The sequence below is a fragment of the Watersipora subatra genome, chromosome 8 (genome assembly GCF_963576615.1).
Source record: "Watersipora subatra chromosome 8, tzWatSuba1.1, whole genome shotgun sequence".
Lineage (NCBI taxonomy): Eukaryota > Metazoa > Bryozoa > Gymnolaemata > Cheilostomatida > Watersiporidae > Watersipora > Watersipora subatra.
In genome coordinates this window covers 62146895-62174412 of record NC_088715.1, presented here as the reverse complement: position 1 = coordinate 62174412, position 27518 = coordinate 62146895, and the positions used below count along the sequence as shown (strand labels likewise).

At 37.9% G+C, this 27518-nt stretch overlaps 1 protein-coding gene across 3 annotated transcripts; it reads left to right on the top strand.

Annotated features, from left to right (window-relative positions):
• The first annotated feature begins 10 nt into the window (after positions 1 to 10).
• Positions 11 to 27518, top strand: LOC137401733 (nocturnin-like). Of its 3 annotated transcripts, none has more exons than XM_068088195.1 (12): positions 9992 to 10058; positions 12075 to 12236; positions 15659 to 15788; positions 17430 to 17557; positions 19107 to 19279; positions 20642 to 20778; positions 21659 to 21757; positions 22091 to 22265; positions 23370 to 23432; positions 24213 to 24350; positions 26466 to 26576; positions 27079 to 27518. In XM_068088195.1, the coding sequence occupies exons 2-12, from the start codon at positions 12151 to 12153 to the stop codon at positions 27237 to 27239; spliced, it is 1401 nt and encodes a 466-aa protein (XP_067944296.1). In that variant the 5' UTR covers positions 9992 to 10058; positions 12075 to 12150; the 3' UTR covers positions 27240 to 27518. The 3 variants fall into 3 exon arrangements, with proteins under 3 accessions (XP_067944297.1, XP_067944296.1, XP_067944295.1); XM_068088194.1 differs by lacking the exon at positions 9992 to 10058 and adding an exon at positions 11838 to 11957; XM_068088196.1 differs by lacking the exons at positions 12075 to 12236; positions 15659 to 15788; positions 17430 to 17557; ... (6 more) ...; positions 26466 to 26576; positions 27079 to 27518 and adding exons at positions 11 to 73; positions 774 to 831; positions 1348 to 1503; ... (2 more) ...; positions 3851 to 3975; positions 11104 to 11527 and having other exon boundaries at positions 9986 to 10058.

Genomic DNA, 27518 nt, shown 5'->3' with positions numbered 1-27518 from the left:
TTGTGTTGCAGGCTCAAAGAACAAAATGAGCATCACCAGAGAGTTTGTTGAAAACTCTGCCAGAGATCTGAAGGTAAACTATATTCCTATGCAGTTTAATGCGATGGAAGAGGATGTGGTCAATGGAATCATACAAATACATCAAATTTGACTTTCTAAGCAGTTCCATGCCCCAGTAACTGAACGCTGTTATTATTATTTGTATTCGGTAGTGCAATTAAACTGTTCAACTTTGTAATAAAACCATGATCATATCTAATTTTGTTGGTTTCAACGGATTAGGAGGCGTTGAGCTGTTTTTACTCTTGCATGAACATGTTTTCTAATATGTCAAACGTCCATTCTGATTTGATCGGCTTTAACTCAACATCTGGGTGTGATAAATAGCCAAAATAGAATGTGCATCATTGGAAATACATCTCTCTGTCTTAATGATACATATCTAAGCTCTCAATTGCCTTTGAGGCCTATTGTGGAGTGTCCTGTCTCCTTGTCAAATAAAATTGTCTGAAACGATGTTTCTCCTCCATATTCCCCCATAAACTCGAGTAATTGGCATACTGGTGTGAGGTCAGCGAGGCCAGGGGAATTCCAGTGGTGCACTGTCTGCTTCGTTAGTTAAAAATATTAATGTACATATGAATGATACTCACCCACAAAGTTTCTAGTGTATGTCCACTCATTGTTTCAATGTGATTGAGTCATCTCTCGCAATCTTTCATTCTGGATGATTTGAAGAATGGATGATTCTCCATTCTTTGTTCTTCTTTCAGGTGACCTCACAAGATTCTCTGCGCCTGCGTGTGATGACCTTCAATGTTCTAGCACAAGGTGACTCAATGCGTTGTGTGTCTAATGGGTCTTTATAAGGGTCTAGGTAGCACTCTGTCTTTTAACAGGTTCATCTCCTTGTCAGCTTGATCTTGTTTAGCTGTATAACTTAGTGTGAATTAATAGTCTATGCTTCTATTACTGATATACATGGTTAACACCGAGTTATAGTGTCAGTCAAGCTGTAGGTTTACCCTGAAGCATTTGGTTTTATTGTCAGAAACCAACTTTATTATTACATATTTTTATAATTTTGTATTATTTTATTTTGTATTTATTATTGTAGTTTATAACGCTTTTGTTATGTTCAAAATGATGCTTATTGAAATGGTTATACCTGTACTTAGTCAGTTTGCTCCTTTATAGGCGCCTGCATGTTTCAGGGTAAACATTATGTATGTCGGTTCAGATAATTATACCATTTTTTATTGTTCTATGAGTTGACAACTCTCCGCTGGTTAGCTAATTGATTTTTACATAAGTATTTAAGTGTAAACTGTTCTATCTGTCTGCTAGGATTGTCATCTAACTCATTCATCAAGTGTCCCCCTGAAGCCCTCGACTATGAGAAGAGATTGGACGGCATCGTAAAAGAAATTTCAAGTTTCTCCCCAGATCTTGTATGCCTTCAGGAGGTTGACATGCATAGTCAGCTCACTGCCAGGTTGCCTGGTGAGTTACTCATCCGTTCGTTGTTTTCATGTAAAATTTGTCATGTTGCTAGAAGAGCTTCTTGCGGTAGCACTCGAACAGCCTTGTCAACATTCGTATTTGTTAGAATATATGTCTTACTGGAGCCCAAAGGTTTCTTCTCCATGCCTCAATGTTGCCGACAATATTGGCCCAGATGGCTCTGCCATACTCTGCAAGACTTCAACCTTGAAAATTCTGTCTCAGCATACGGTAGGTACTTCTGTCGTTTTTGTCGTTTACTATAACTTTGTATTTTCATATCATAGTGATTGCTGCTGAAGTAGGCATTCATGTACAAAGTTGAACAGAAATAGCCATGGTGCTTGACAATATTTGAAGTGTCAAGTTGTCAAGTGTCAAGGTGGGGCTGTGAGCCCCTTAGCCAACGGCCCAAACCATATATTTCAATTTATGGTCTGTGAGTTTTAGGTGACGCTGCAAGCTGATGGTGTGCCTTGTAACCAGATACTGGTAGCTGCTAATGTGAAGCTGAGAAATGGCCATAAGGTGCTCCTAATCTGCCTCCATCTCAAGGCCAAGAAGCCATTCGCTGACCTTCGGCAGCAACAGGGCCTGCATACTCTTGACTTTTTCAAGTCTAAACAAGCCGAGTGCGATTCTGTCATTGTGAGTTCTTGCTGCTATTGCTGATATTAGCTGCTTCACTCTGGAGAGTTGTCTCCTCATATCCATACATCATCGATTTGTGCAGTACCGCAGCTATACAGCTATACCAAGACTCGAATTTCTGACTCTATCAACCTGCAATTCCTTGAATATCTGTTATGATTTGCACTAGGAACTTGATTAAGTCCTCCTGTTTGAATCACTACATACGTGACCAAGGTCGACGAGTCTGTAGATGCAGTTACAGGCTAGCTTTATTTTAGCTGGTAAAAGTATCTCTATGGTGAATAATAGGTGTAGCTTTATGGTAAGCTGTCTTATACATAGATTCCTTCCTGATAGGCCCTGTTTCATTTGTAGAATGAGAACAGAGTGCATTCATATTTGTACAGCCAAATCTTGACTTACTTGACTTACTATCACCTTTTTGTACAAATCTTTTGGCACACGATGTGAATTTTGAGCAAACATTTTTCTCAACATAAGAAATAATTTTCAACATGGTATGTACGAAACTTTGAAAACAGTACAGTCCATAAAAACAAGAGCTGGCACAAATTGAAAATATAATTTAATAATAAACGCTGTATAAATTAAGTGAATTCAATTTGCTAACTAGTGGAATACCCGGCGTTACGTTATTAAAAATCAGCTTATAAACAGTGAGAGGTAGTATAGTTGCCTATCATTAGCCTGGAACATTGCCAATGGCTAATTTGAGTAAGCTTACTAATAACAGCCGTAAGAGCAAGCATAAAATTACTTTGCGTCATAACAAAGAGCGGTAGCGTATTTCACCCACATTGCGACACATATTGTCGAATGAATCGATCAATTTTGCCTAGCTTAATAGGTAAGGCATTTGCCTGATGAACGGGAGGTTCTGAGATCAAATCTTCTTTAATACGGATTCTTCACTCCAACATTTTAATAGCTATAACTGGACAAACCGAATCAGACACGCGGACACACAAACTTTGAGATTCATGTATATACGGTAGATTAGTATAAATAACTCCTAACATTTCTGTCGAGAAGCTACGTATTGCTGAGTCTCCACTTCCATTCAGACCTTAAGTAAAGTAATAATAAAACCTGTTATTTCAAGTTAATACTTTATTTAATTATTACTCAATTTTTATAATGCATTTTCTTTAATGTAGAATATAATCACTGAGAGTATTTTCATTGTTTTTATTGTGTTCTATGGTATTCTTATAAGGTCATTAGCTTTTAGCATGCACAAGTGTCTGCACACAATTGGTGTATTTCAAGGGTTTGACTGTACTCCAACCACACATCTGCATAGGCATATAGAGACTATGTATGTCAAGGGTTTGACTGTACTCCAACCACACATGAGTAGGCACATATAAACTATGTATGTCAAGGCTGTGACTGTACAAACCATACACACGAGTAGGCATATATAAACACTGTGTGACAAGGGTTTCACTGTACGTGTTTAAAAGCATGAAATAAATGGGTTGTGCTCATGATGACTAATCCTTTTTGCTGACCTTTTGAACTGAATAATAAATCTACCCATCTACAGTTTGTTTATAGGTAACAGGTTAGCTGATGCCATGTTGGCTCATTTGAATTTGAAATGTGTTTAGTAACTGCTTTCTTCTCCGCTCACTTCATCTACTCAGATTACCTAAAATGTTGGTTCAACCATAATTACTCCCATCTTCAGATAGCTGGTGATCTGAATTCTGAACCAGAAGAGCCTGTTCACAAGCTTCTAGAATCTTCTGGTTTCGAGTCCAGCTATGTGGCTGTTACCGGAAAGCAACCCGCATATACAACCTGCAAATATCGGTGAGATGTCTTTGTGTTGCTCTGTTCGCATGCTATTGCAACAGGTTACCTCTGCTCAATACCTAAAGTGTGTATGGCAGAGTGGTTGGTGAGATCGTGGTCTCAGTATAATTGTAGAATACTCTACGCTAACATGGTAAAGCAAGCTAGGCCGTGTAAACTGGCAATGAGAAACCTATTCATCATTTGTATATTCAAGTTCAAACATTCTCAGCCAATGAAGGCAAGGCGACAAAATCTCACTGGGTACCCAAGTTATGCGGTGCTGTCTTGTACCTAATATTACAAGGCAGAGCACTTGTTCAATCTGTCTATTTAGGAGATAACTCCTGCAAGCTCGAGTCATCATACAAATTTAGCCCATTGGGCATTTGGCCAAAAAAACCCAAATGCGATTACATTAATAGTATCCAGGCCTGTATTCACTGGTTGCAAGTTGGGGCGGCTAATGTTAGGCGACTAGTTATGAACACCTGGGGGTGTGGAGGGGGGGGTGGTGTAAGCCCCCAACAAGTTTCTCTTATGTAGGGCCTCAGTTGGGCCTCTTATGTGAAGTTTTAAAAAATTTTATCGGAAAGTATCAACATTTTTCTATTTTTTGAGATTTGTTTTGTTTTAGGTGATGTGACTGACGAGACATTTTAAAATTAAAATAGGCAAAACTTGTATGCAGGCAAAACGCTCAGAAAAAAGACATCTTTTTCTTTTGAGCATTTTAACAAAGATCAATTTTGCCGATTTTATTTTAAGTTCATTAAGTGGGACATGGCCAAGCGGATGTTTGGTAAAACTTGATATTTTGCAAACCTTTATAAAAGTCGTTAACAAGAATATTTTGCCGATGATGATGATAATAATGACGCCTAAGAACTACTAAAAGTTGATGTTTGTCTCTATGGCTTGGAATAAAGTAATATTCTACAGCAATAAAAACCGTCTCCATAGCCATTGGGCAAATAACCTTTCGAATAAATGATGTTGAGGTCGAGTTATCTGAAGCAATTTATCATTGCGTGGGAACGGACCAAACAAATCCGTTCGAGTTAACCTTGTGTTTGAGATGAAATGTTACATTTTATCCAAGGGCGAGTTATCCGAGTTTGACTGTACTTAGCCGCGGAAAGTTCCTAAAAAGTTGGGGCCGGCCAGCCGCCCCAGGGAATACGGGCCTGATAGATCACTACTATAAATTTTTCGTAACCAAATAAATTTTTACTAATACAAAAATGTTCGGTAAAACCAAATATTTGACATTGTGTGTTGTCATAACATTCGACCAGATTAATTAGATGATTTGATGTTGATCACAAATTTGATGATGAAAGATGACATTTTGATGATTATTATCTGTTGCTATAAAAAGGCCGCAAATGTGTTGCAGAATGAGTTTGGACACTTTTTGTGTTCTTCATACTACCATGGTTGACAAGTTAAGCATGTTCCGAGTCACCACTACTAGACGAGTTACCACTATTACTATAGCTTAAGACATTATTATTACTGCTAAATATAATTATTCACTATCGCTAGTACTATTACCCAATAGATAATAATCAGAAGTTCATTGATCTGCAATTTGTGAAACGTACATACATGTAGCTGGAATGCGGCTGATCATTGCGAAGAAAAAATAGCTATAAAAAGTGTTTTTGCTAAGCGAACCTAAGGTCAGCGTTAAATACAAACATGTTTTCCATTGGCTCAATGCCAACAGATGATTCTTTCCTTTCAATTAAGCGGAGACACAATAGGCTAATTATCTAACTACTCACCAATCAGAAACATTTTGTACTTTTTGTACTTTTTGTAACATTTTGCAAAATGCGCTCCATTTCCGCAGCCTTTTGCTTTGATAGGTACGCATGGCGTGCTACGATTTATAGGGTCGACTTATATGCGAGTTCTAATAAATTCCTTAATATCAGGGCCGCTTTTTCCTGGTCGGCTTATATGCGAGATAGACTTATATGCAGGGATATATGGTACTCTATTTGATTTCTGCTTTTTTCATTGAGTTTGGTTAGCTTGCAACTTCAATACGATATTGGGTTCAAGTGCATTACCTATTAGTTACTGGCAGCAGTTTGCGACGATGTCTAGTTATCTACAGCGAGGGTGACGCTGTTTGATTGCTTCATGTACCTCTCATAGTTAGACCTCTCACATACCATCTACTGTTTCCCAACCATTTTCTCAAAGGCTTTCCTAGAGACAAGAACTATTTAATAGAGAAAACATGGTGCGTTCAAACCTTTCGGTTTCTTTTTTAAAGTGCTGATATTTTTATGTACATGTGAGGCGTCCATATTTGAAAAGTGTACCACTCACAATTGTGGGAGAACCAGTACCTTGACAATCTAGTATGTCGCGTAGTGCCGTGAGAGATCAGTTGTAATAACTATACGTACAATTATTCTGAAATACTGGAAAGTTGTCGATTTACATACAATATAAGTGTTAGAGTGGTGGTCTAGCAAGTTGAATTTTGAGAGTTCGAATCCAATGTGATGCAATCTTTTTTCTCCAATCACTCAAAATGGCTCTAATTGAAGGCGACTTATGGTAGTTTATGTTTTGCTTAGTGACATGAGGGTCCACTGTAATCGTGTTGACAGTGAAAAATACATCGATGGGGATGCAGCATTAACGATCATAGCATGAGGTTTTTTTGTAAATATTTGCATTTTATTAGGCCACGATAGTCAAATGCTTGATGCATAGCAAACTTGGTCAGTGCTTGCTGGATATGCTTTGTTAGGTTTGTTTGATTTGGGATGTTTGGGTCTCATTGATATGATAATTACTGTTTCCATCGTATTGATCAAAATAGTGTATAGAAGATAACTCCCAATTCTATCTATGCGTGTAGGACTAAGCTGATGCTTATCACGTGCCCCATTCCATGATAGCAATTGTTTATATGATTACTTAATCTTGAGGGTGCACATAATGAATCTGACAATTCCTTCAATGCTAAGTATGTACTTATTTACGTACGTGCTAAAATACATAGGTAAGTACATACATGCCGAGGTATGTAAGTATGTACATGCTAAGGTACAAAAGTACGTACGTGTTAAGGTACGTAATTATGTACATCAGGGGTGCTCAACCTTTTCATAGTGAGGGCCAATATGAAAAATTATCTGTAGGCAGGGGGCCGAGATTACATCTACATAAGTTAGGTCAAAGTTGCTATACTCTTTGTTTGCACACAGAGTTCCGTGAACTGATTAATTAAGATTTACAGTTCTATTTACAGTAAACTTTATTTAGGTTAGTAAAATAAATTGTACAACTAAAGGAAATGAGATATACATGTACAGGTACATAAATTGAACATTTCATGGACAGTTACAAACACTAAAACATGTAATTAGATATTTCAGTGTGATACTTGGCATTGCTTTTCTCTGACTATTCTATCAATGTCAGGCTGGGTAGCTGAGGAAGCCAGTCTTAGTTGCTGGGTCAAGTGTTCATCAGTGATAGTTGTCCTGTATTTATCTTTGGTATGCTTCATACGGCTGAAGAACTGCTCGCATAAATAAGTCGAGCCAAACAAACTGCCCATGAGTAAAGCATGTTTGTATAGGCCTGGAAATCTTTGTTTTGGAAGAAAATCACGGTAAAATTCTACAAGTTCATGGCTGTTGTGATGCTGGCTCAGCCTTTTATCAGCTTGAATATCAATCAGTTCCATTTGTAGAGGAGCAGGTGCTTCTGCGTCGACTGAGAATGGGTCTTCAAAGATGTTGATATGCATGCAAGTGCCATCAAATTGAGATAACCTTCTGCCAAATTCAGCAGCAAGGCCAGTCAGGAGCTTCGCATATGGCTCTGCACTGACATGATTTTCAACACTATGTTGTCGCTCCAGCAGGCTCTTAAAATGTGTGCAGTTTCCATTTTGAAGTTGACCGACCCCCAGATTTAATTTACACCGGAAAGCTGTTATATGGCTCCACAGAGATGATACATGCTGCTGCTTTCCCTGTAGTTTGCGGTTGAGATCCGCCATATGCTCAGTAATGTCTGCCAGGAAAGCAAGATCATTTATCCATGCCACATTTCTGAATTCTTCATGGTTACGTCCTTTGCCTCTCATGAAAGTATCGATGGGATCTAAAAGACTGAGAAACCGACGAAGTGTTTTTGCACTACTGAGCCATCTCACTTTACAATAATATGTCACGTCTTGAAATTCTGCTTCAATCTCCTTCAGCATCTCTTTGAACTGGCGGTGGCTCAAAGCTCGAGCCCTTATGTAATTTACTGTGGATACAACCAATTCCATGACATGTCCCATCTTAAGGTGCTGTGCTACTAAATTTTCCTGGTGAATGATGCAGTGGTACACGATAGGAGGGACATTCCACACTCTGGACTTCAACAGCAAGCCAATTAAGCCTGTGTGTTCTCCAGTCATTGCCGGCGCACCATCAGTGCATATCCGTGATAACTTCTCAAGTGGTAGATTGAAATCTTTAAGTTCTTTGAGCAGGTTGTCGAATATGTCTTGACCAGTTGTGGTGCTGTGAAGGCTGCTCATTGGGAGAAAATCCTCTGTGATGCTGAACTGATCATCAATACCTCTGACCATGATGGCAAGTTGTGCTATATCTGAATTATCTGTACTCTCATCAAGCGCAATGCTAAAGTAGATAAAATTGCTTGCAACCTCTTTGAGTTTGCGCTCAATGTCCTTACTCAATGTTTCAATCCTTCTAATTACTGTGTGTCTTGATAAAGAAATGCTCTCCAGTGCTTCTTTCTTGTCGGGGCAAAACTCTTCCACAAATGCTGTCAGTACCTACAATACAATAGTCAATAACAATACTTTCATGCGCTGTTGAATATGCTGATAAAATTTAAATAAAACATAAAATGCATGCAAATATAATACACATATAAATGGTACCCAAACAAGAACCGGTAATATTCAGCATATTGATGAAATAGAGATAAACTTACCTCTTTTGCGAACTCTCCATGTTGAAATGGCAGCTGCCTCTGGCCAATTTTGTTAGCTATCACCAAACTACACTTTGTAGCCTTTTCACTGATTTCAGTGTAGCGGGTGAACAAGCGCTGCTGTGATGCGAGATTTTTTGACAGTGTTTCATACTTCTCTGCTCTCTCTCGGCCACTGTGCTGGTCATACTGTTGTGCATGGCGAGTAGTATAATGCCGTCGAATATTATATTCTTTGAGAACTGCTATAATTTGGTTGCAAATTACGCAGACAGCCTGATTTACAGAGTGGTGTTTCACAAAATAGCTTAATTTCCAATCGTTATTAAATTCTCTGCCCTCTTTGTCTATCTTCCTTTTACTTGCCACGCTTGTGTTTAAATGAATGAACCGATTTATAAACCAACAGTTAGCAGGTCAGTTAGGGAAATTCCCTAAAAACTGGGGATTTTACCCACATGTGCAGTAATATCAGAAAGGAAGAAAAAAGTGATGCAAGGGAAGGGGATTTCCAAGAGTCATAGCATAGCTGTTAACATGGTCAGAAAGTGTGGTTACAATTGGCCTACATTTCTGCTAAGTTAGGGCCTGAACTTGGGCAGAAAATTCAGTATAAAAATTTTAAATTGGTAAAGTCTCTGGGGGGCCGCAAAAAATCAGGCTGAGGGCCGCATCCGGCCCCAGGGCCGCCTGTTGAGCGCCCCTGATGTACATGCTAAGGTACATGAGTACATACGTGCTAAGGTACATAAGTACATACGTGTTAAGGTACGTAAGTGCGTACGCGCATGCTAAGGTACATGAGTATGTATGGAAGTATGTATGTATACAAATATTTATATATCGATATAAGTACATAGGTGAGTATATTGTATTGTATCATTACAGTAACTGATATTTTGACATGTTGCACCGCTTTGGCATGTTCACAATGAAACTTGCTTTGACACTTTTATTGCATGGCATGTGCTCAATATTCTATCCTTAGCTGTCTTCTTTAAGCAAATAATTTGGGAAAATTTTCTAATTTCCTCAGGTCAGTGGAGGGAGCTGAGGTGAAGCAGTGCAAGGTTGAAGACTACATATATGCCAAGAACTTGTCAGCTAAGGTGGGTAAGGGCCGAGGGAGGGCATACGTACTTTAGTTACAGGGAGCGGGTACTTCAACCAGCGCTCCTCATCAGAACTTCAAGAGCGCTCAAGCTAGCTGTCAGCTGTAGCACCCATGAGGGCACTCCATGAGAGAGCACTCCACGAGAGGGCACTCCATGAGCGGGCACTCCACGAGGGGGTGCTCCACGAGAAGGCACTCCACGAGCGGACACTCCACGAGGGGGTGCTCCACGAGGGGGCACTTCACGAGAGGGCACTCATTGAGAGGGCACTCCTTGAGAGGGCACTCCATGAGGGGGTACTCTGCGAGAGAGCACTCCACGAGACAGCACTCTATGAGGGGGTACTCCACGAGGGGAGACTCCATGAGGGGTCACTCCATGAGGTGGCACTCCACGATGGGGCACTCCACTAGGAGGCACTCCACTAGGAGGCACTCCACTAGGAGGCACTCCACTAGGAGGCACTCCACTAGGAGGCACTCCACTAGGAGGCACTCCACTAGGAGGCACTCCACTAGGAGGCACTCCACTAGGAGGCACTCCACTAGGAGGCACTCCACTAGGAGGCACTCTATGAAGGACCCCATGTGAAGCAAAAAAAGAAATTAAAACATCCTGCTACTGTTTAGTTTATAAGGTGGTTGTCAATGGACAGTTAACTTACTCTTTCTATTGTGTAATATTGCTAAACTATAAATCCAAATTATGTGCATTGTCATGCGCCTGACTTTGGTCAAAATGTATTATCAATGGCTAGTGCATTTACAATATGTTGCCCACCAACAACATGGCGTTCGCAGCGTAATAGCCCTATTACTAATTGTATGGACAACATTTATATGGGGCTCCATTTTACTAATTTAGTGGATTGCCCAAGATCTGGTGTTTAGAGCACTAAGTGTAATGACGATAAAGGCTAGCCCGTTCACTTACCTTGATACTGACACAGATAACACCATTATACATTCTCTGTTCCATGAGAGAGTGATGTGACAATCAGGGTTGCCTTATCCTGGCAAGGACCTTTTTACTTTCACAGCACAAGCTAATCGTAGACAGAATCCTTGAGGTGCCTCCAGAAACAGCCTTAGGAGAAGGGAGACTCCCGAGCATGCACTACCCATCTGATCACCTTTCCATGGTCGCTGATTATGCTTCCATCGTAGAGCCATAAAAAGTTGATTTTCCGTCCTCTCTGAAATCATGCATTTTATTTATTTTTATATTGTCTTTGTCTACATGTAGTTCTGTTTTTTTACAAACATTTATCTTTTGCTCATTTGATGGTTTATTTTATGTAAAAGTACTTTCAGTCATTTGAAGTAGTTCCTTACATAATATTTTCCAGTTCTCAAGTCGCAGACTCAATACATGGCTGTTGTTATACAGTAGTAGCAGCGGTATATATTATGTCAGTTACTATGGTCTTACAATCATCTCTCTTTGTTTTTGGACCTTAAAATATTTCTTCTGAAATATATATATACAGGTAAACAAACTAGGTCTATTTAGCTGTCTAGGATAGCTTGCAGCTGAGCTATTCATCGGGGTATATTGATCTCCACCCGAAGCCTTGACAGGAACTGAGTGTTTGCTCAAATAGTGAACGAGACATTCTATTGGCTCATATATTATTCAGTGCGCTGAATAGGTTTATGATTGGTCAACTGGCAGTTTTGTTTATCAAGGTACTTACATATAAATAATTAACTAGTTGTCACAGTCTTCATGTACGTTAATCAATTCTACGAGTTCCTACGTTTTTGATATGACACTATTTAGCTGCTCTTTCCTCCCTGACTAAGACTTCCAAGGTCATCAGTTTCTAGTCGCGTAACAAGTATTCAGCCTTCACCTTCTTTTTATATCTGTGTTTATCATACAGTTAGGTTGGTAGGTTATTACGAGTGTCTTGGCGATCAGATCATTTCAAGTGTTGCATAATTGTTGTTATTTGGTGTCGGGATTAAGGTAAATGTTCAAAACTGATGTATTGTTGATGCTTAGCAGGGTAAAATTATCAACAACCCGAAAAAAGAGGTCTAGCCAAGTGGAGTTGTATTCTACTCAGAAATAGACGGAGAATATGACGACATGGCAGGAGTTCACAGAAGGAGCGAGCATGCATGGGCTGAAGTCTGTCGGTGATAAAAAGCTCAACCCCCTACGCAGGTATGTTTACGGTTGCTCAACAAATCTGGTTTTGAGTGTTGTTCATGAAAAGTCTTGACAGCAGTAAGTAGAGCCTGTATAACAAGTCTATAACTGGTATCTACCCTCAGATCTAGTGAATATGTATATACAAAAGATATATATATATTAAAATTTACAATGCTTAGAACTAAAATAACGGTGCTCAACATAGAATGGAGCAGTATAAGTTAGTAGAAAATTAGACAGTGTACTTATCTTTGCCAGCTACTGTCAGTTTCTTGTTCACAGTAATCAGGCTGTAGATCTCAACTATATCATGGCTACAACTAATACAAATACATTTCAACTTTTAGACATTTACCTGTATCAATATCAAGACCACAATATTGTAGCGTCTTCAATATTGTTGGGTTGAGCTAACTTTGGCATTTATGTTATATCCATGTACATGTTTCACATCACCAAAGCTCATATGGTGCATAGTATATAAATTATAGCTCACATATAATTTGGATCAATCAGTTGTGGATTATCAGCCTCCCACTTGTAGAAAAAATGTAATCTTTTTATATTTTTCTGTGTTTTCTTTCACTGTAGTATTGGGAATTCATGCATAAAAAAATTTTTAGTCTTCACTACAGACATCCAACCGTTGATGTTTTAGTAAGCTGGTCACGTCTTACTTACATAAATACTCATTCCAATTATTACTCTGAGCAGAGAGTATGCGTTCTTATTTGTAAGCAGTTTTTTAGCTGGGCCCTGCAAGCCATTGTTTTAGTGCTGATCCTTTGTTTATTTATAACTAGAGTAGAACAGCATGGATGACTTTTTATGAGACTTGACCTAACTTTTTTTCGAGAGCTTTGTCAATGCGAAGGTCTTTTTCACTGAGATCAGATCAAGAGTGTTGCTATTATAAGCAGCCCTTTCATTTATCGATCTTAGCCGTGAACAAAGATGTCATAATGTGACTTTATTGTCCTAATCACGGCTACAATGACTGACAGCTGTGCCATTCAATTGCGGAATTCATCAATACTGACTTTATTTTCTCTGGCCTCCACACACATGACTCTATACATAGTTCAAGTCCATCATCTTATTGTGAATATTCATTGGCTAAATTTTTACTATAATAATAGCTGTGTCTGTTCGTCTATCCGAAGACACAGTTGGGTGTTGAGAAAAACTATTATTTTATTACGGGATTCAAACTCTCGACATTGTTAATTGTTCACATCGCAGGATTGTAGAATAGTTGGGTACATACTTATTATCTGTGTTTATCATCACATCTGACAATGTCTCCCAGCAAACCGGATTGTAAGGGTACTAGTGATTATGGAAATAAGTTGGTCATAAACTTTAACATCGTAATGCTATATTCGCTAGTCTATTAAATGTAAGATATTTCTTACCAGTTTCATGGACATATGTTTAGGAAATAAAACTATACCCCTGAGTCAATGCATCCAGAAAACTATTTGTTTTAAAAGTAGGCACTTAAAAATGAAAATTTTATATGCAACTAATTAATTTAATGATCAGAAGCTATGGCCAGCGCTACTAGAACAAAATACAAATACTGCAGCCGATGTACATTAGAGTAGTATGGAGTTTTCAGCTCTTGTCACTACTGTCAGTTTCAACTCTTTCTCAGTCTTAATTCTTGAAAAACAAAAAGGGTTAAAGGTTGACTTGCAACAAAATTCACATTACAGTTATTTGATATGAAAAGATTCACCATGTCTTACTCTGTTGTGTTGTAGGTGCAAAAATTGTGGGAATGTGATTACGAGCTCTTAAAAGCTAAAAAACGAACAGTTAATCGCAGCCACACGAGACCGTCGTAGTTTGGGTTCTCTTTCCAAAACGACTCAAATGTGACATAGCTGTGTTAGACGGTTTCTGTTTACACTTTCATGCAACCTTATTTGTCGAAATATGTCACAAATATACTTCACACATTCAATAAAACCATGTCTATTGTTCTTATGCGTCTATTTTAACGTCATTTTAATGCTGTCACTTTTAGCAATGATATCTTATAATTTACCGTAAAAATTCGTTTAATTTTTTAGCCTTAGCTTGAAGGAGTACATATTATTGTCTGATAATCATGACGAGCCTGATGATCGATTTGTGATGATCGAAAAGTGATGCAGAAATTATTTGCGAAGTATTGGATCACATGATCAGATTACGACTTGCCGATTAGACCAAAGAGAAACAAAACTATAAAGTAGCGAGCATCTATATTTGATACGGGGTCTTCGGTAAAACCCAAAGTGTTTGTCATAAACTAGTGCTACGATAAGTTTTATATTGAGCTTTTTATTGGCCTTTCAATTCACGGGAGAGCATCACATGACAAGACGATAACCAAATTTCATGACTACGTCAGAGAAATAAAGAGATTCCAATCTACGGCGGCTTTTCGTTTTTTAACTTTTTAAAGCTTGTAATTAAAGCCCACATATTTTGCACCTACAACACAACAGAGTAAGACATGGTGAATCTTTTGATACCAAATAACTGTAATGTGAATTTTGTTGCAAGTCAACCTTGAAGAAGCTATCAGTAGCTGCCAGTTAATTCTTTGATCTCATCTGCAAGTTAATGTATAGCCTATGTGTGTGTTTGCTCAAAAATTTAATACAAATGTTTTGATTATCTACCAAAATAATTTAACTGCGTATGTTATCTATTAATACAGTTAGATATATATTATATATATAACATATACAGTTATATAAAACATATATTATATAAACATGCATAATATAAATATATTATATAATATAAATTATTAAAATTTATATTATAGTTTATTAAAAAAATTCCAAAAGAACAAAAATATAAAAGTAAATTTAGTTATGAAAGGAACTCGATTGCACATAATATATATTATATATATAATATATATAATATTATATGTATAATCATATATATAATAGTATATGTATAATAGTATATTATAATATATATAATAATATATGTATAATATATGTATAATAGTATATTATACTATTATACTATATGCTTATATATGCTGTATCCTAGTTATGCTAAGAATATACCTTACTTTTAACCAAGGGACCCCAACACGCGCTTAGTGTTCTTTTTCAGTAAATTTTCTCATTACAGAAACACTATTAACTATGTGTGTTAGTATCACTACATTTCCAACACATCGTAGAAAACCAAAAGTTAAAAGAACGATGTACAGGCGAACTGGTAGGAATTGTAAACAAAGAGAAGACAAAACCAGTTGCACATGCTGATGTTTTTTCTGACTGACCGTATGACATCCTGGAGCACTTGTCTATTCGTTATCGCCATGACTCTCAGCAAATTGTTTAGACCTCAGTAATATTTGTAGGTAAAAAAATCTCGTCGAAGGATTTGGATTTTCATCAGTTGTAACACTGTTGTAGAAGTATATGGCTGCTGCTGATCCTAGCCTTCCTCGCTTACTTCTGCTGGTCGTTTGGTCTTTTCCTCATTGACTTCTCTGACAGACTTCTCACTACTACTATCAAGCTCGAAAAAGCCCATCAACTCAAGGTATGTCTGCACAACCAACAGCTAACTGTTCACACCACATCTACACCAAGTCTTAAACAATTGAAATCGTGATTTAGATTTTAGAAATGTGATTTCCAGCTATTTTTGTGTGCTAGACTCTGAGCAAGTTTCCTTCTAGAAGGAGGCATATTAGTTTAGTTTGAATACCATGTATAATTTTATGAGTTAAAAGTTTTTATTGGTTTTTGCTTTTGTCATCAATCGAGTTAAACTTTGAAATGAGTGACGTTAACAATCATCCGGAAGTACAAAACATTCTCAAGCTAGATAACATTTCAAAGTTGTGCTTCAGCTAGCTTTTTTCTTTAAATATTTTTGCTGTTTGCATTATTTTATAGCTTTCCTAAGATACAGCGTTGCATGCTAGCAGGAAGTAGCGAGTCTGATCATACTATCCTGAGTTCATGATAAACTCAGAGAGATTTACATCGTGTTTTTAATTCTAGTTGTTTATACTTGATTTTCGTTCACTTGTCAATCAAAACTCATCAAACTAACTTGACTGAATAGCAGCATCAACTGCAACACAACGCAACTAGCAAAAGGATGAAGAACAACTGTAAATATCTAAACGCATATCACAAATACGGCAGGTGTTATAAAATGTAACGCGGCATAAAGGTGTACTGCTTAGAGAACTAGTGGCAGCTGTCAGCAACCGCATGGCTGCCTTTTTCTCTGCACGAATCGCTTCAGAAAGACACCTAATGCCTAGTCTAGTGTTACTATAGTTTGCAAGTGCTAGGCTTATAGATGGGCTCTATTGTCAATTCTATAAATTTAGACCAGATCTTAGCCATCGGAAAGCTGCTTGTTTAGCCATTAGCGATGTTAGCATTACATTGTTTGTGTCTAGTTTGTTTATCATAGTTACCACACTTCTAGCTATATATAAGTTCATTAACACCTGCATCAGCTAAATGGAAATGTGACATTCTAGTGCTTTTAGCCGAGTCGTTGAAAAAATTAAAGCCTCAGTATCCTTTGTATGAATGTTTGCTTAAAATGGGTGTAGTGCAGGTACCTTCCCGCCTGACTCATTGATACAGTTATCTCTAGTAAGCATTTATATTTGCTAAGTTTTTTTATTGGAATGAAGTAATGAAATTTAAAATTTTTAATATTCATTTACTTGCTGCAATCATTATATCTATAGTTCCTTTAAAGTTCCTATTTCAGAGTACAAAACTATCTTCTTTCGACTCACATTCGGTCACGAATTCCGAAGTGAATGAGAGTTTGGTTAAAGAGGAAATCTCTTTACTAACTCATTTTCGGCTCATCCTTAGCTAGAGGATTGTTAACTTTTTCTGTGTCTAATAAACACGACTAGCGACTGACTCCTAACTAGTACAACAGTATTTTAAGCATAGTCAACTCACTGACTGAGAGAGAGGAACAAAAGAGGGCGAGACTGGTAACTTGTTTAATTTTTTAAGATGTCATTGAAATTTGTTTGGCCAATGGTCTAATTTGCTTCGAATGGCAGCGACCAGTAATAACGAAGTTCATATCTATCTGTATCTCATCATAACTATCAGAGAGTACCCGATAGCTAGGTCTATGCAGATTAATAAAAATAGTATAACAGTGACTCACTAGTAAGTTTTCCTTCATCAGTTTCCGACGGTTACACTGTGCAACAGAAACATGTGGACCAAAAGCGCAGTCCTCTACTCCGGTTTCGCTGCTCTACCACAGTTCATGACAGATCTCCATAGCGAGGACCCATATAAAGCATCCCTCAGGTAATTTACTCATATGCAGCAGACGATCGATGTTTGACCTTCGCTATATAAATGCGATGCCTTAAAATAATTCTGAACTCAATCATTTCCTGTCACGAAATTGTTGTCCCAACTTATACTAAAATCTGAATAGTCTGTCTAAATAAAAACTGTCATCGCTATAAACTATCATGGCTAAGAGCTATCATCGCTAGCAGCAATCATTGATAGAAAATGTCTTCTCTAACTGCTATCATCGCTATAAACTATTATGGCTAAGAGCTATCATCGCTAGCAGCAATCATTGCTAGCAGCTATCATCAATAGTAGCTATCATTGCTAGAAGCTATCATCACTAAAAACTATCATCTCTAGCAGCTTTTATTGTTAGAAGCTATCATCGATAGAAGCTATCATCGATAGAAAATGTCATCTCTAACTGCTATCATCGCTATAAACTATCATGGCTAAGAGCTATCATCGCTAGCAGCAATCATTGCTAGCAGCTATCATCAATAGTAGCTATCATTGCTAGACGTTATCATCACTAAAAACTATCATCTCTAGCAGCCATTATCAATAGAAATTATCATCGCTAGCAGCTATTATTGCTAGCAGCTATCATGGCTAGCAGCTATCATGGCTAGCAGCTATCATGGCTAGCAGTTATCATGGCTAGCAGTTATCATGACTAGCAGCTATCATGGCTAGCAGCTATCATGACTAGCAGCTATCATGGCTAGCAGCTATCATGGCTAGCAGTTATCATGACTAGCAGCTATCATGACTAGCAGCTATCATGACTAGCAGCTATCATGACTAGCAGCTATCATGGCTAGCAGTTATCATGACTAGCAGCTATCATGGCTAGCAGTTATCATGACTAGCAGCTATCATGGCTAGCAGCTATCATGGCTAGCAGCTATCATGACTAGCAGCTATCATGGCTAGCAGCTATCATGGCTAGCAGTTATCATGACTAGCAGCTATCATGACTAGCAGCTATCATGGCTAGCAGCTATCATGACTAGCAGCTATCATGACTAGCAGCTATCATGGCTAGCAGTTATCATGACTAGCAGCTATCATGGCTAGCAGTTATCATGACTAGCAGCTATCATGGCTAGCAGCTATCATGACTAGCAGCTATCATGGCTAGCAGCTATCATGGCTAGCAGTTATCATGACTAGCAGCTATCATGACTAGCAGCTATCATGGCTAGCAGCTATCATGGCTAGCAGTTATCATGGCTAGCAGCTATCATGGCTAGCAGTTATCATGACTAGCAGCTATCATGACTAGCAGCTATCATGACTAGCAGCTATCATGGCTAGCAGTTATCATGACTAGCAGCTATCATGGCTAGCAGTTATCATGACTAGCAGCTATCATGGCTAGCAGCTATCATGACTAGCAGCTATCATGGCTAGCAGCTATCATGGCTAGCAGCTATCATGACTAGCAGCTATCATGGATAGCGGCTATCATTGCTAGCAATGCACTCTTGTTCTATTTAAAGGTTCTTTGTTGATCAATACAAGACGTATGCTTGTTTCTCTGTTTATGCAGCTATAACTACAGTCAACCAGGTTATGCTGCGCTTGCTCATAAATCTCCTGCCGAAGCGGAGGAGTTCCTTCAGATGGCAGCTGTGCCCATGTCATATAGTTTCCTCCACTGTTACATCTTGGAACGGGAAGTGAACTGCTCGGATATTTTCAAAGTCGTGCCAACAGATGGAGGTAGGCTAATCACTCTATTGACAGTTAATAAGTTCTAAGTGACTCACTCTATGGAAGCTAGTTTATACTGTATCACTCTATGTCGGTGTTAATCACACAGTACTTCAGTGACCATCCGTGATAACAATATTATCCTTCCTGCATCCTATTAGTTCATTATTTTACTCTTATCCTTCATGATGATTCAGCACATTTCACCATGTCTCATTATTTACAAATACGTGTTAACTCTATGAGATTGTCAGCTCTATTCTGATGATGTAAGTGCCTTCTGAGTATGAACTAATTTACTCAAGTGCATAGCTTTTTAAAGTCGATTTATCTACCATGCGTTGCAGTCGCTGTAGTATTTCATGTCAGCTCAAGGCCATTCGAATGGAAAATATTTAATTCCAACCGCTAAAAAGGGCAGAATCTGCTGAACTTGTGTACAATACTTAACTAGTCTGCGCATTGTGAAGGACCTTAGGCTTTGTCACTCAGCCACTGCACAAAGGTCTTCCAGATTCCAGATAACATGAACCATGTGATCACGACTCTATTTCTAGTTGTATGTCATTTATTGTGGCATGTTACTCTAAGCTAAACTACCGCTTGTATTTCAAATCACCTTTTTGTAATAGTTTGACATCATACATTATAGTCACACTTTTGTGGTAGTTATATTTGTATCAGTTCTATAACTGTGGGGTTTAACTTATCCAACGAGTTTACAGTATATTATCTACTATCTACTGTAGACATGTACTTGCTCCTCTAACCCTCCTTATTTCACAATTGTCACGTTTTTGCTTAATGGAATGCTACTAGGTAACGCTAAACACAAACCCTAAACACTATCTGACCTGTTATGGTTAGTTCAAACAGCAGCTTATGGAAAATAGTTTCCATGGAGTTAAGAGTAGATAACTCTCAGTAATGAGAATATTGCTGACACTCATACCTCTTCGTTCAAGATCCATGGCTTAGGTTAATTTTAACTAGTTCATCTCCATGTTCTTATAATATTTTAAACTTTATATGTTTTAGATTCTAAATAACTTTCATAGAGTGTATTTGTGGAAAAAACTAAATGTGTCTCAAATATCATCTCTCTATGAATTAGCATGAGCTTTTTTTAAATTCAGAAGTGATCTGATCGCTTCCGAGGTATTTAGTCATTTTCAGTTATTTCTACCTCTTACATATTTCTATAATTTATAAGTTTCACCCTTGAAGGTTTCACCTTTAAGGGTGAAACTTGATGAGATATTGGCTGGAACCAAAGAGTGTCAAAAACATTTCATCATTGCTAAACATACCAAAGTGAACATATTCTAAAACATGATGCGTGTGATTATAGTAATTCCATGTATTTTACAGGTTATTGCTTTCAATTTAACTCCGATGGTACATTCAATGCGACAGTGGCGGGACGTGCTGGGGGAGTCTCATTCTTTATGGATGCCTTGGTAGATGAATACTTCAATGGACCTACTTCTATGGCTGAAGGCTTCACAGTAACTCTATTTTATCATCTATTAGTAATAGCCTTAGCGATGTAATAAATGAAGCTGTTCATCCTGGGGATAAGGCTTTCCATTTCAGGTCAAGGCCGAGTCCGCGAAGCTTTTAAAGGTTGAGTGCGCTTATTTAGGTGATTTAAGTCTTAGTAGCCATTTTAGTATCCCATCTCCTCTTAGAACCTGTCTCCCTGTCTGCTTGTAGGATTTCATATAGCAGTTAAACTACCTCATTCCTAGCCATGACCTATTATTCGTTGTGACCCGTTGACATGCCTGTATTTATCAATTATCGGTTTACCCTTGTCCTTGATATTCTTCACTTTTGTTTTGGTAATATATAAGATACTCTATTCAATAGGGACAAAGGCTAGTTTGTTTTGTTTCCTTAAAATATAATTTAGAAGGTCTCCTTAGGATTTATAAATTGTAATATTAATATGTTACTAGCTTTAGCCGCTCTAAAAGGCAGAGAACTTATGCATTGTAGCAGCTGACCGGCTGCATCCTTTTTTGGATGAGTTCAAGTGACAGAGGTAGTAGCAGTAGTACTAGTAGTGGCAGTAGTAGTAGTAACAGTAGTAGTAGTAGTAGTAGCAGTAGTAGTAGTGGCAGTAGTAGTAGTAATAGTAATAGTAGTAGTAATAGTAGTAGTAATAGTAGTAGTAATAGTAGCAGTAGTAGTGGCAGTAGTAGTAGTAATATTAATAGTAGTAGTAGTAGTAATAGTAGCAAACTCAAACTTAATAAAATGGCAACTTCCAGTTATTTGGTAGGACTGAAGGTGTTTCAAAATTTTACTCTTTGCTCTGGTAACAGTGTTATCACCCTAATTTCACTTTATTCATCTCTGCAAATTGTCAACTTGATGTTACAGATGACATTTCATGAGGCACATCAAGTCCCTCTTGTTAGAGAGCTTGGCATTGGCGCTTCACCAGGAACACAAACTTCAGTTGTACTCACAAAGTCTGAGGTATGTTACTAATCTTGTTTTTACAGAATCCTCACTGCACATAACGTAAGTCGCAACTAAAAACTAGCTGGTAACTTGTTGTTAACATCTGTTATACTGAGAGCAGCTGTGGCGTACGGGTCTAGAACACCCGACCCGCAAAAACAGGGGGGTTCAACGTTGAATGACACCCAACATTAACTTGCTCTCTGCAACTGGACGTGTCTCCAGTTGTCTAGGTCTCTTTACCACTGAACTCTGGCAGGTCTTGTCCAAATCACAGAGCTATGATTTGTGCCTATGGCTTTGACTTGCCTAAAGTTCTCATGAAGTTATCCAGTTTTGTTATTGCAGCTTTCGCGAATGCCTCCAAGACGGATTGATAAAAGCAACTCCAGCTGCTATGATACTCTGAAACTTCCTAATCCACTGCATTTTTATGCCAATTACTCCTACTCGGCGTGCATGGTAGAGTGCAAGGCAGCATACGTGTTCAAGAAGTGTCAATGTCGACACCCATTTCAGCCAGGTTTCTTCTTGTTTATTCTCTAGTTCCACTCTTGATATTCATAATTGACTCGCTATAATATGGTATCTTATACCAGAGTGAAGATGGCGCAGTTGTTGACAAGTAGGCCTAGTTGCTATCTTATATTTATAATGCATTATGTAATACATTATAAAATATTAGATAACTAATATTTTATAGTGTACGTTATAACGTATTATATAAGATACAGTATAAAATACATGTTAAAATATTAAATACCTGACATTTTATAAGGTGATTTAGTATGTGATATTAAACATTTCAGATTACTACACTCTAGTCCTCTCTTGCTCCTCAATACTATGGCCGCTATATTTATGTATGGCTTGTACTTATACGTTGTGTTTCTCGGTCAAGCTAAAAGTCAGCCTCACTCCGCTATTCATTAATTGCAAGTCATCATAATTCTTTTTGGGATTTTTACCTCCATTCAGAGTTCATTCTCTTTATCAATTTCTTTAGACCGCGGTTTTTATGGTCAACTAAGAGGTACTGATACTATAACTACATTGCTAGGCATCTCACCAAGAATTCAAATTAATGTTTCGATGTTTTGTACTCCCTCATTGAAGCTCACAACACAGCTCCTTGGCTAGCAAGTATTCAAGTGTCATTTATTCTTACGTTTCCCGAGACTACAGGGCAGGTTTTCACAGGTTTTAGTAGAATGGGACAGTTAAGTTGTAGACTTCGCTACTAAATGAGTTTGTATGACAGAGTGTGCGTGCGTGGTGCGTGCGTGCGTGTGTGTGTGTGTTTCCATGCTTCGATTGGTTTCCGAGTTGCTTCCACACTCGCCGAAAGAAACGGTTGCATCTGAACACATTTGACGTCATTTCGTTTCGCGAAATTTGTGCGAAGGCATTTGCTGTAAAATAGCGAGTCTAGTTTAACAATTTTTGGAAAATCTATAGTGCTACATCGTTGAATCGTTGAAATGGAAGGGTGTGAATTCATCAACAACCTATTCGAAACATGCTTCGAATAGGTTCGGGCAACTCCAAACCTATTCGAAGCATGAAAACACAAATGTGAGAATAGTTTGTACAGGATAAATAACCTTAGATCATTTTATCTTTACAGCTCTGAATGGTTCAAGTCTCTGTAGGCTGCCCATCATGTTGAACTGCTCTGCTCCTGCATTGCGTGAGTGTGGTTCTGAGTCTTTCTTTTGTGTATATTTTTCGTATTGTTTAGTTGTTTGTAGGTGTGAAACAACTTTCTACATATGTAGAATATATGAGTTTCATACTTGATTGGCCCAGTCTCAAATGCACACTGACTCTGCAGAGATTGAACCATCAGGTTAATCATCATGTTTTTACGATGAGGCGAATCCGCAAGTTTTTGTCCTCCACAAAATAAAAATAACAAAAAACTCTAATTTACAAGAGTTTTGTTACACGCAATTTTTTGTCGAATGTTTCAGGCTTTCAAACGATAGAAATGAATGATGCACTGGAAAAGTCATGCAAGCTATTCCATTTTAAACATTTTCCACACTTCAATCACTCCTATTTTGAAAGCATGCTACTGAAGCACCGCTATGAGTAGAATTCCTTATCTTTTTTAACCAAGCACTCACATTAATCTGCAACATTTCTACTGAAACATGGTATTGCATGGTAACTCAAAGTGCGCACAACTTCAAATCTACATCATCCGCAAGATGGAGACATAGTGATACACTTTTGGTTACTACATTAGAAACTGTAGAGCATAAAGTTTAATCAATCTAACTTAATGACCATATTATCCGTCTATTTAATTGTCCTTGGATTCATCATGGCAGGTTTAGGCAGGTGGTATTATAAGAAAGCCCGAGCTAGCGGTCTAATGATTTCTCACCTCGCAGTTAATATGATCTTCTTGAATATTGAAGCAATTACCAATGAATGTTTGAGTTATTGCTAGTATAACTTGTAGAGACATTCACAACTGATCCGGAAGGTATCAGACAGTGTAACTGTCCTGACCCATGCATCGACTCGGAGTACACGGCCCAACTTTCTTCCTATTCATTTCCAAGTTCCAACTACATCCGACAATTGAACTTAAGTAATAGTAAGTCTTCTGCTTTACATAATCAGACGAACTTAAAATAATTGTCTTATTCTATAGAAAGAGAGATGCTCTTGTAAAGCGTTTGGAAGAGTGAGCAACTCCAATTTATGCAATCTCTATTTCGTAGCAGTGATATACCGTATGTATTAGGGTGCAATCGATTACTACTCTGGTAGTCCAGTGTGTCATAAGAGATGGTCAGGCGTGCTAATAAACCACAGAGAATAATTACGCGCACAATAATTCTGAAATGTTGCGAGGTGGTTGAACAGTGCAGGTGTTAGCGTGTGTCTGCTAGTAAGCTGAATTTAGTCAGTTCGAAACTTGTGAAAAGCAATCTTTTACCACAAACCGCGGGTTGGAGCCGACAGCTCTTACTAAACAAGAACGTTTTCTCTTTCTTGTACTTTCAACCAATGAAAGTTCTAAAGTAGTCTCCATCACTACTGAAAGATCAAGAAGGTCACTCAAGGTCATCTGACTTTTTGAAATACTCACTTTTATTTTATAGTTGGCACAACTCATAGCAAGCATGATGTGATAGCAATTGGTATAGAATTTAATGTGACTTCCATCTGGATACACAAACTTTATTATCTGGATGAACTTGCTTTACTCTTGCCACTATCAGAGGGTGTTCAACCAGCATTATTGGCTACAATAGTGCATAAAAATACCAGTTTTATTATTGGCCGATCTTTTTCTACAACATGGTTTTCTATTCCGTGACACCAACATACTATATTCACCATCGTATGTTTCAGTTTATAAACTTTTTGTTGCTACAATCTTCATCACACCATCCTGACTCGTCCGCAATACTTTTAGTTTACCAACTTTTAAAACACGTTTGTTCAATTCAGTCATTCGTTCCTGCTTTTTTTTACTCCGTTTTTTCTCTTTTGGCAAGAACCGAAAAACATAATTTTGTTGATGACGGCTAATACCACTAAAGTTATACATTTATTATACGACAGATTTGCAACAAAGATGATGTCTAATTATGCATAATTTAAGGTTCTCAGTCTATGTAGTGAAGGGAAGTTGCTTCAAAACTTCCTATAGGCTAGTGTTTCTGCGTAGCATGTTATTTCATGTAGTGGTTTATTTCTGTTGTCACATTAATAAAGGGTTCACTTTTGTACTCACGCTGCTCCGGTGGAGCCTTGTCACTGGTCAAGGAAAGAATTATGTTAAACTGTACAAAATAAATAGTAGAAAACTCGAGTGACATGGAATAACATGGAAACTTGGAAGGAATGGCTCAGATAATCTTTACTGTAACAAGAGCAATGTTCATCTGTCCATCTGTCTCAAGTCATGCTAGAATCATTAGAAAAAAGGATTGCACCACACGGAAATTGAACTGGGATATGAGGATTCACAGACGCGCAAAACTGCTAGCATTGAAAATGCGAAAACTTCCATAGGAAACTCATGATGTGGATGTGTTTAGCGAATGCAACCTGTTATAACATGTTCTAAATTATCTCTTAGCGATGAAGGACAACGTGTGTAACAATCGATTCATAAATTATTTATTTTTTATTTCTAATTTCTACCAGTTTTTGTTTTTACTTATAAAACTGAAATGTGTTGAGACTTGAAACATTTAACATTAAAATTATTTTGTGTTTTCAGAAAAACGTTTGCTCAAGTTTTTTGTCGCATATCGAGAGATTTGTATGTTGGGGTGATGGCAAGTCGTGGTTTTGCTGTAGCACGAAACCAGCGAGTATTTTTAGAAAATTTCCTGTGACTTCAAATTCATTAAATGTTAAGATCATTGAGTGGAAGTCTACAGATGAAAAATTGTGTTATTTATGAAGAAAAACTCCTAAAATTGAACTTGTATTTTTACACTGGTTGCTGCATCAATCTGATTCACTTCTGGATATTCAGCTGCAACAATGACCAAAACTGTGACAGCAATAACAGCTGCATCAATCGACAACCGACAGCGATACGTATGAAGCTAGTAAAGTTGCTCGTTTATACAAGTATATACCGATAACTTTCTTTATTGTAGTCTATTGGCCAAGTCTTTCCTTGAAGTATTGAGCACAAGTGCCCTGAACATGTTTATTGTTATTATTATTGTTATTATTGTTATAGGTACTTTGAACCACCTGAAAAAGAATGCTGTCTACCTCGATATATTTTATGGGAAGATGTCTTATAGACGGATAGAAGAACGCTTGGCTTATACCTTTCATGATATGATATGTTAGTAGATTAATTGCCATAGCTATATGCTGTCGTAACTATATGCTATTGTAGCTATATGATACCATAGCTATATACTGTCGTAGCTATATACTGTCGTAGCTATATACTGTTATAGTTATATGCTGTCATAGTTATATGCTGTCGTAGCTATATGCTGTCGTAGCTATATGCTGTCATAGCTATATGCTGTCATAGCTATATGCTATCATAGCTATATGCCGCCATAGCTATATGCTGTCGTAGCTATATGATGCCATAGCTATATTCTGTCATAGCTGTATGCTGTCATAGCTATATGTTGCAATAGCTATATGCTGCCATTGTTATGTGCTGTCATAGCTATATTGCATCAGATAGCTATATGCTTCCAAAGCTATATGTTACCATAGCTATATGTTGCAACAGCGTGAATGTCTGAAGCAGATTTAAGTGTCAAACTAGGCAGATTATTACTAAACTCTACACTGCTGATGCTAACTTTACTTCTGTAATCTTGTAGCGAGCCTCGGTGGAACCCTCGGTCTCTGTGTGGGAGGCAGCCTGCTGACTGTAGCCGAATTTGTAGAATTTGGAATTCTCTCCCTCCACAAGCGACTTCTAACAGCAAAGAAATCTGGATCTCAAATAACTGTTGCTCCTGCTAAACAGCCTCTTTCTTAGACTTCTCTTAGAGTTAGTTCACTTTCTTTGACAAGGCCCAGAAGGGGTGGTGCAACAATGCAGCCTCTATACTGTCACCGCATCATGTGGTGGTGAGGCTATGGGACCAGTTGCATCAATAAACTTTGATTTGGATTTTAAACTTCAGTTTTTTTCAAGTAGTCCCAATTATCGTACTTTAATATTCCTTTTAAATGGTTTTTAAAAAAGTCGTACTGCTCTTTCTTTGTTTCAAGCCAATGCTTCTTTGAACACGTATGAATATCTCTCTCTGGCAGT

Excerpts from the sequence above, each read along its gene's own strand:
- LOC137401733 (XM_068088195.1), top strand. The coding sequence starts at position 12,151 with ATGACGACATGGCAGGAGTTCACAGAAGGAGCGAGCATGCATGGGCTG. Across the intron at positions 17,558-19,106 it reads CCATATAAAGCATCCCTCAG|CTATAACTACAGTCAACCAG; the intron begins GTAATTTACTCA and ends CTGTTTATGCAG. Across the intron at positions 21,758-22,090 it reads TTGTACTCACAAAGTCTGAG|CTTTCGCGAATGCCTCCAAG; the intron begins GTATGTTACTAA and ends TTGTTATTGCAG.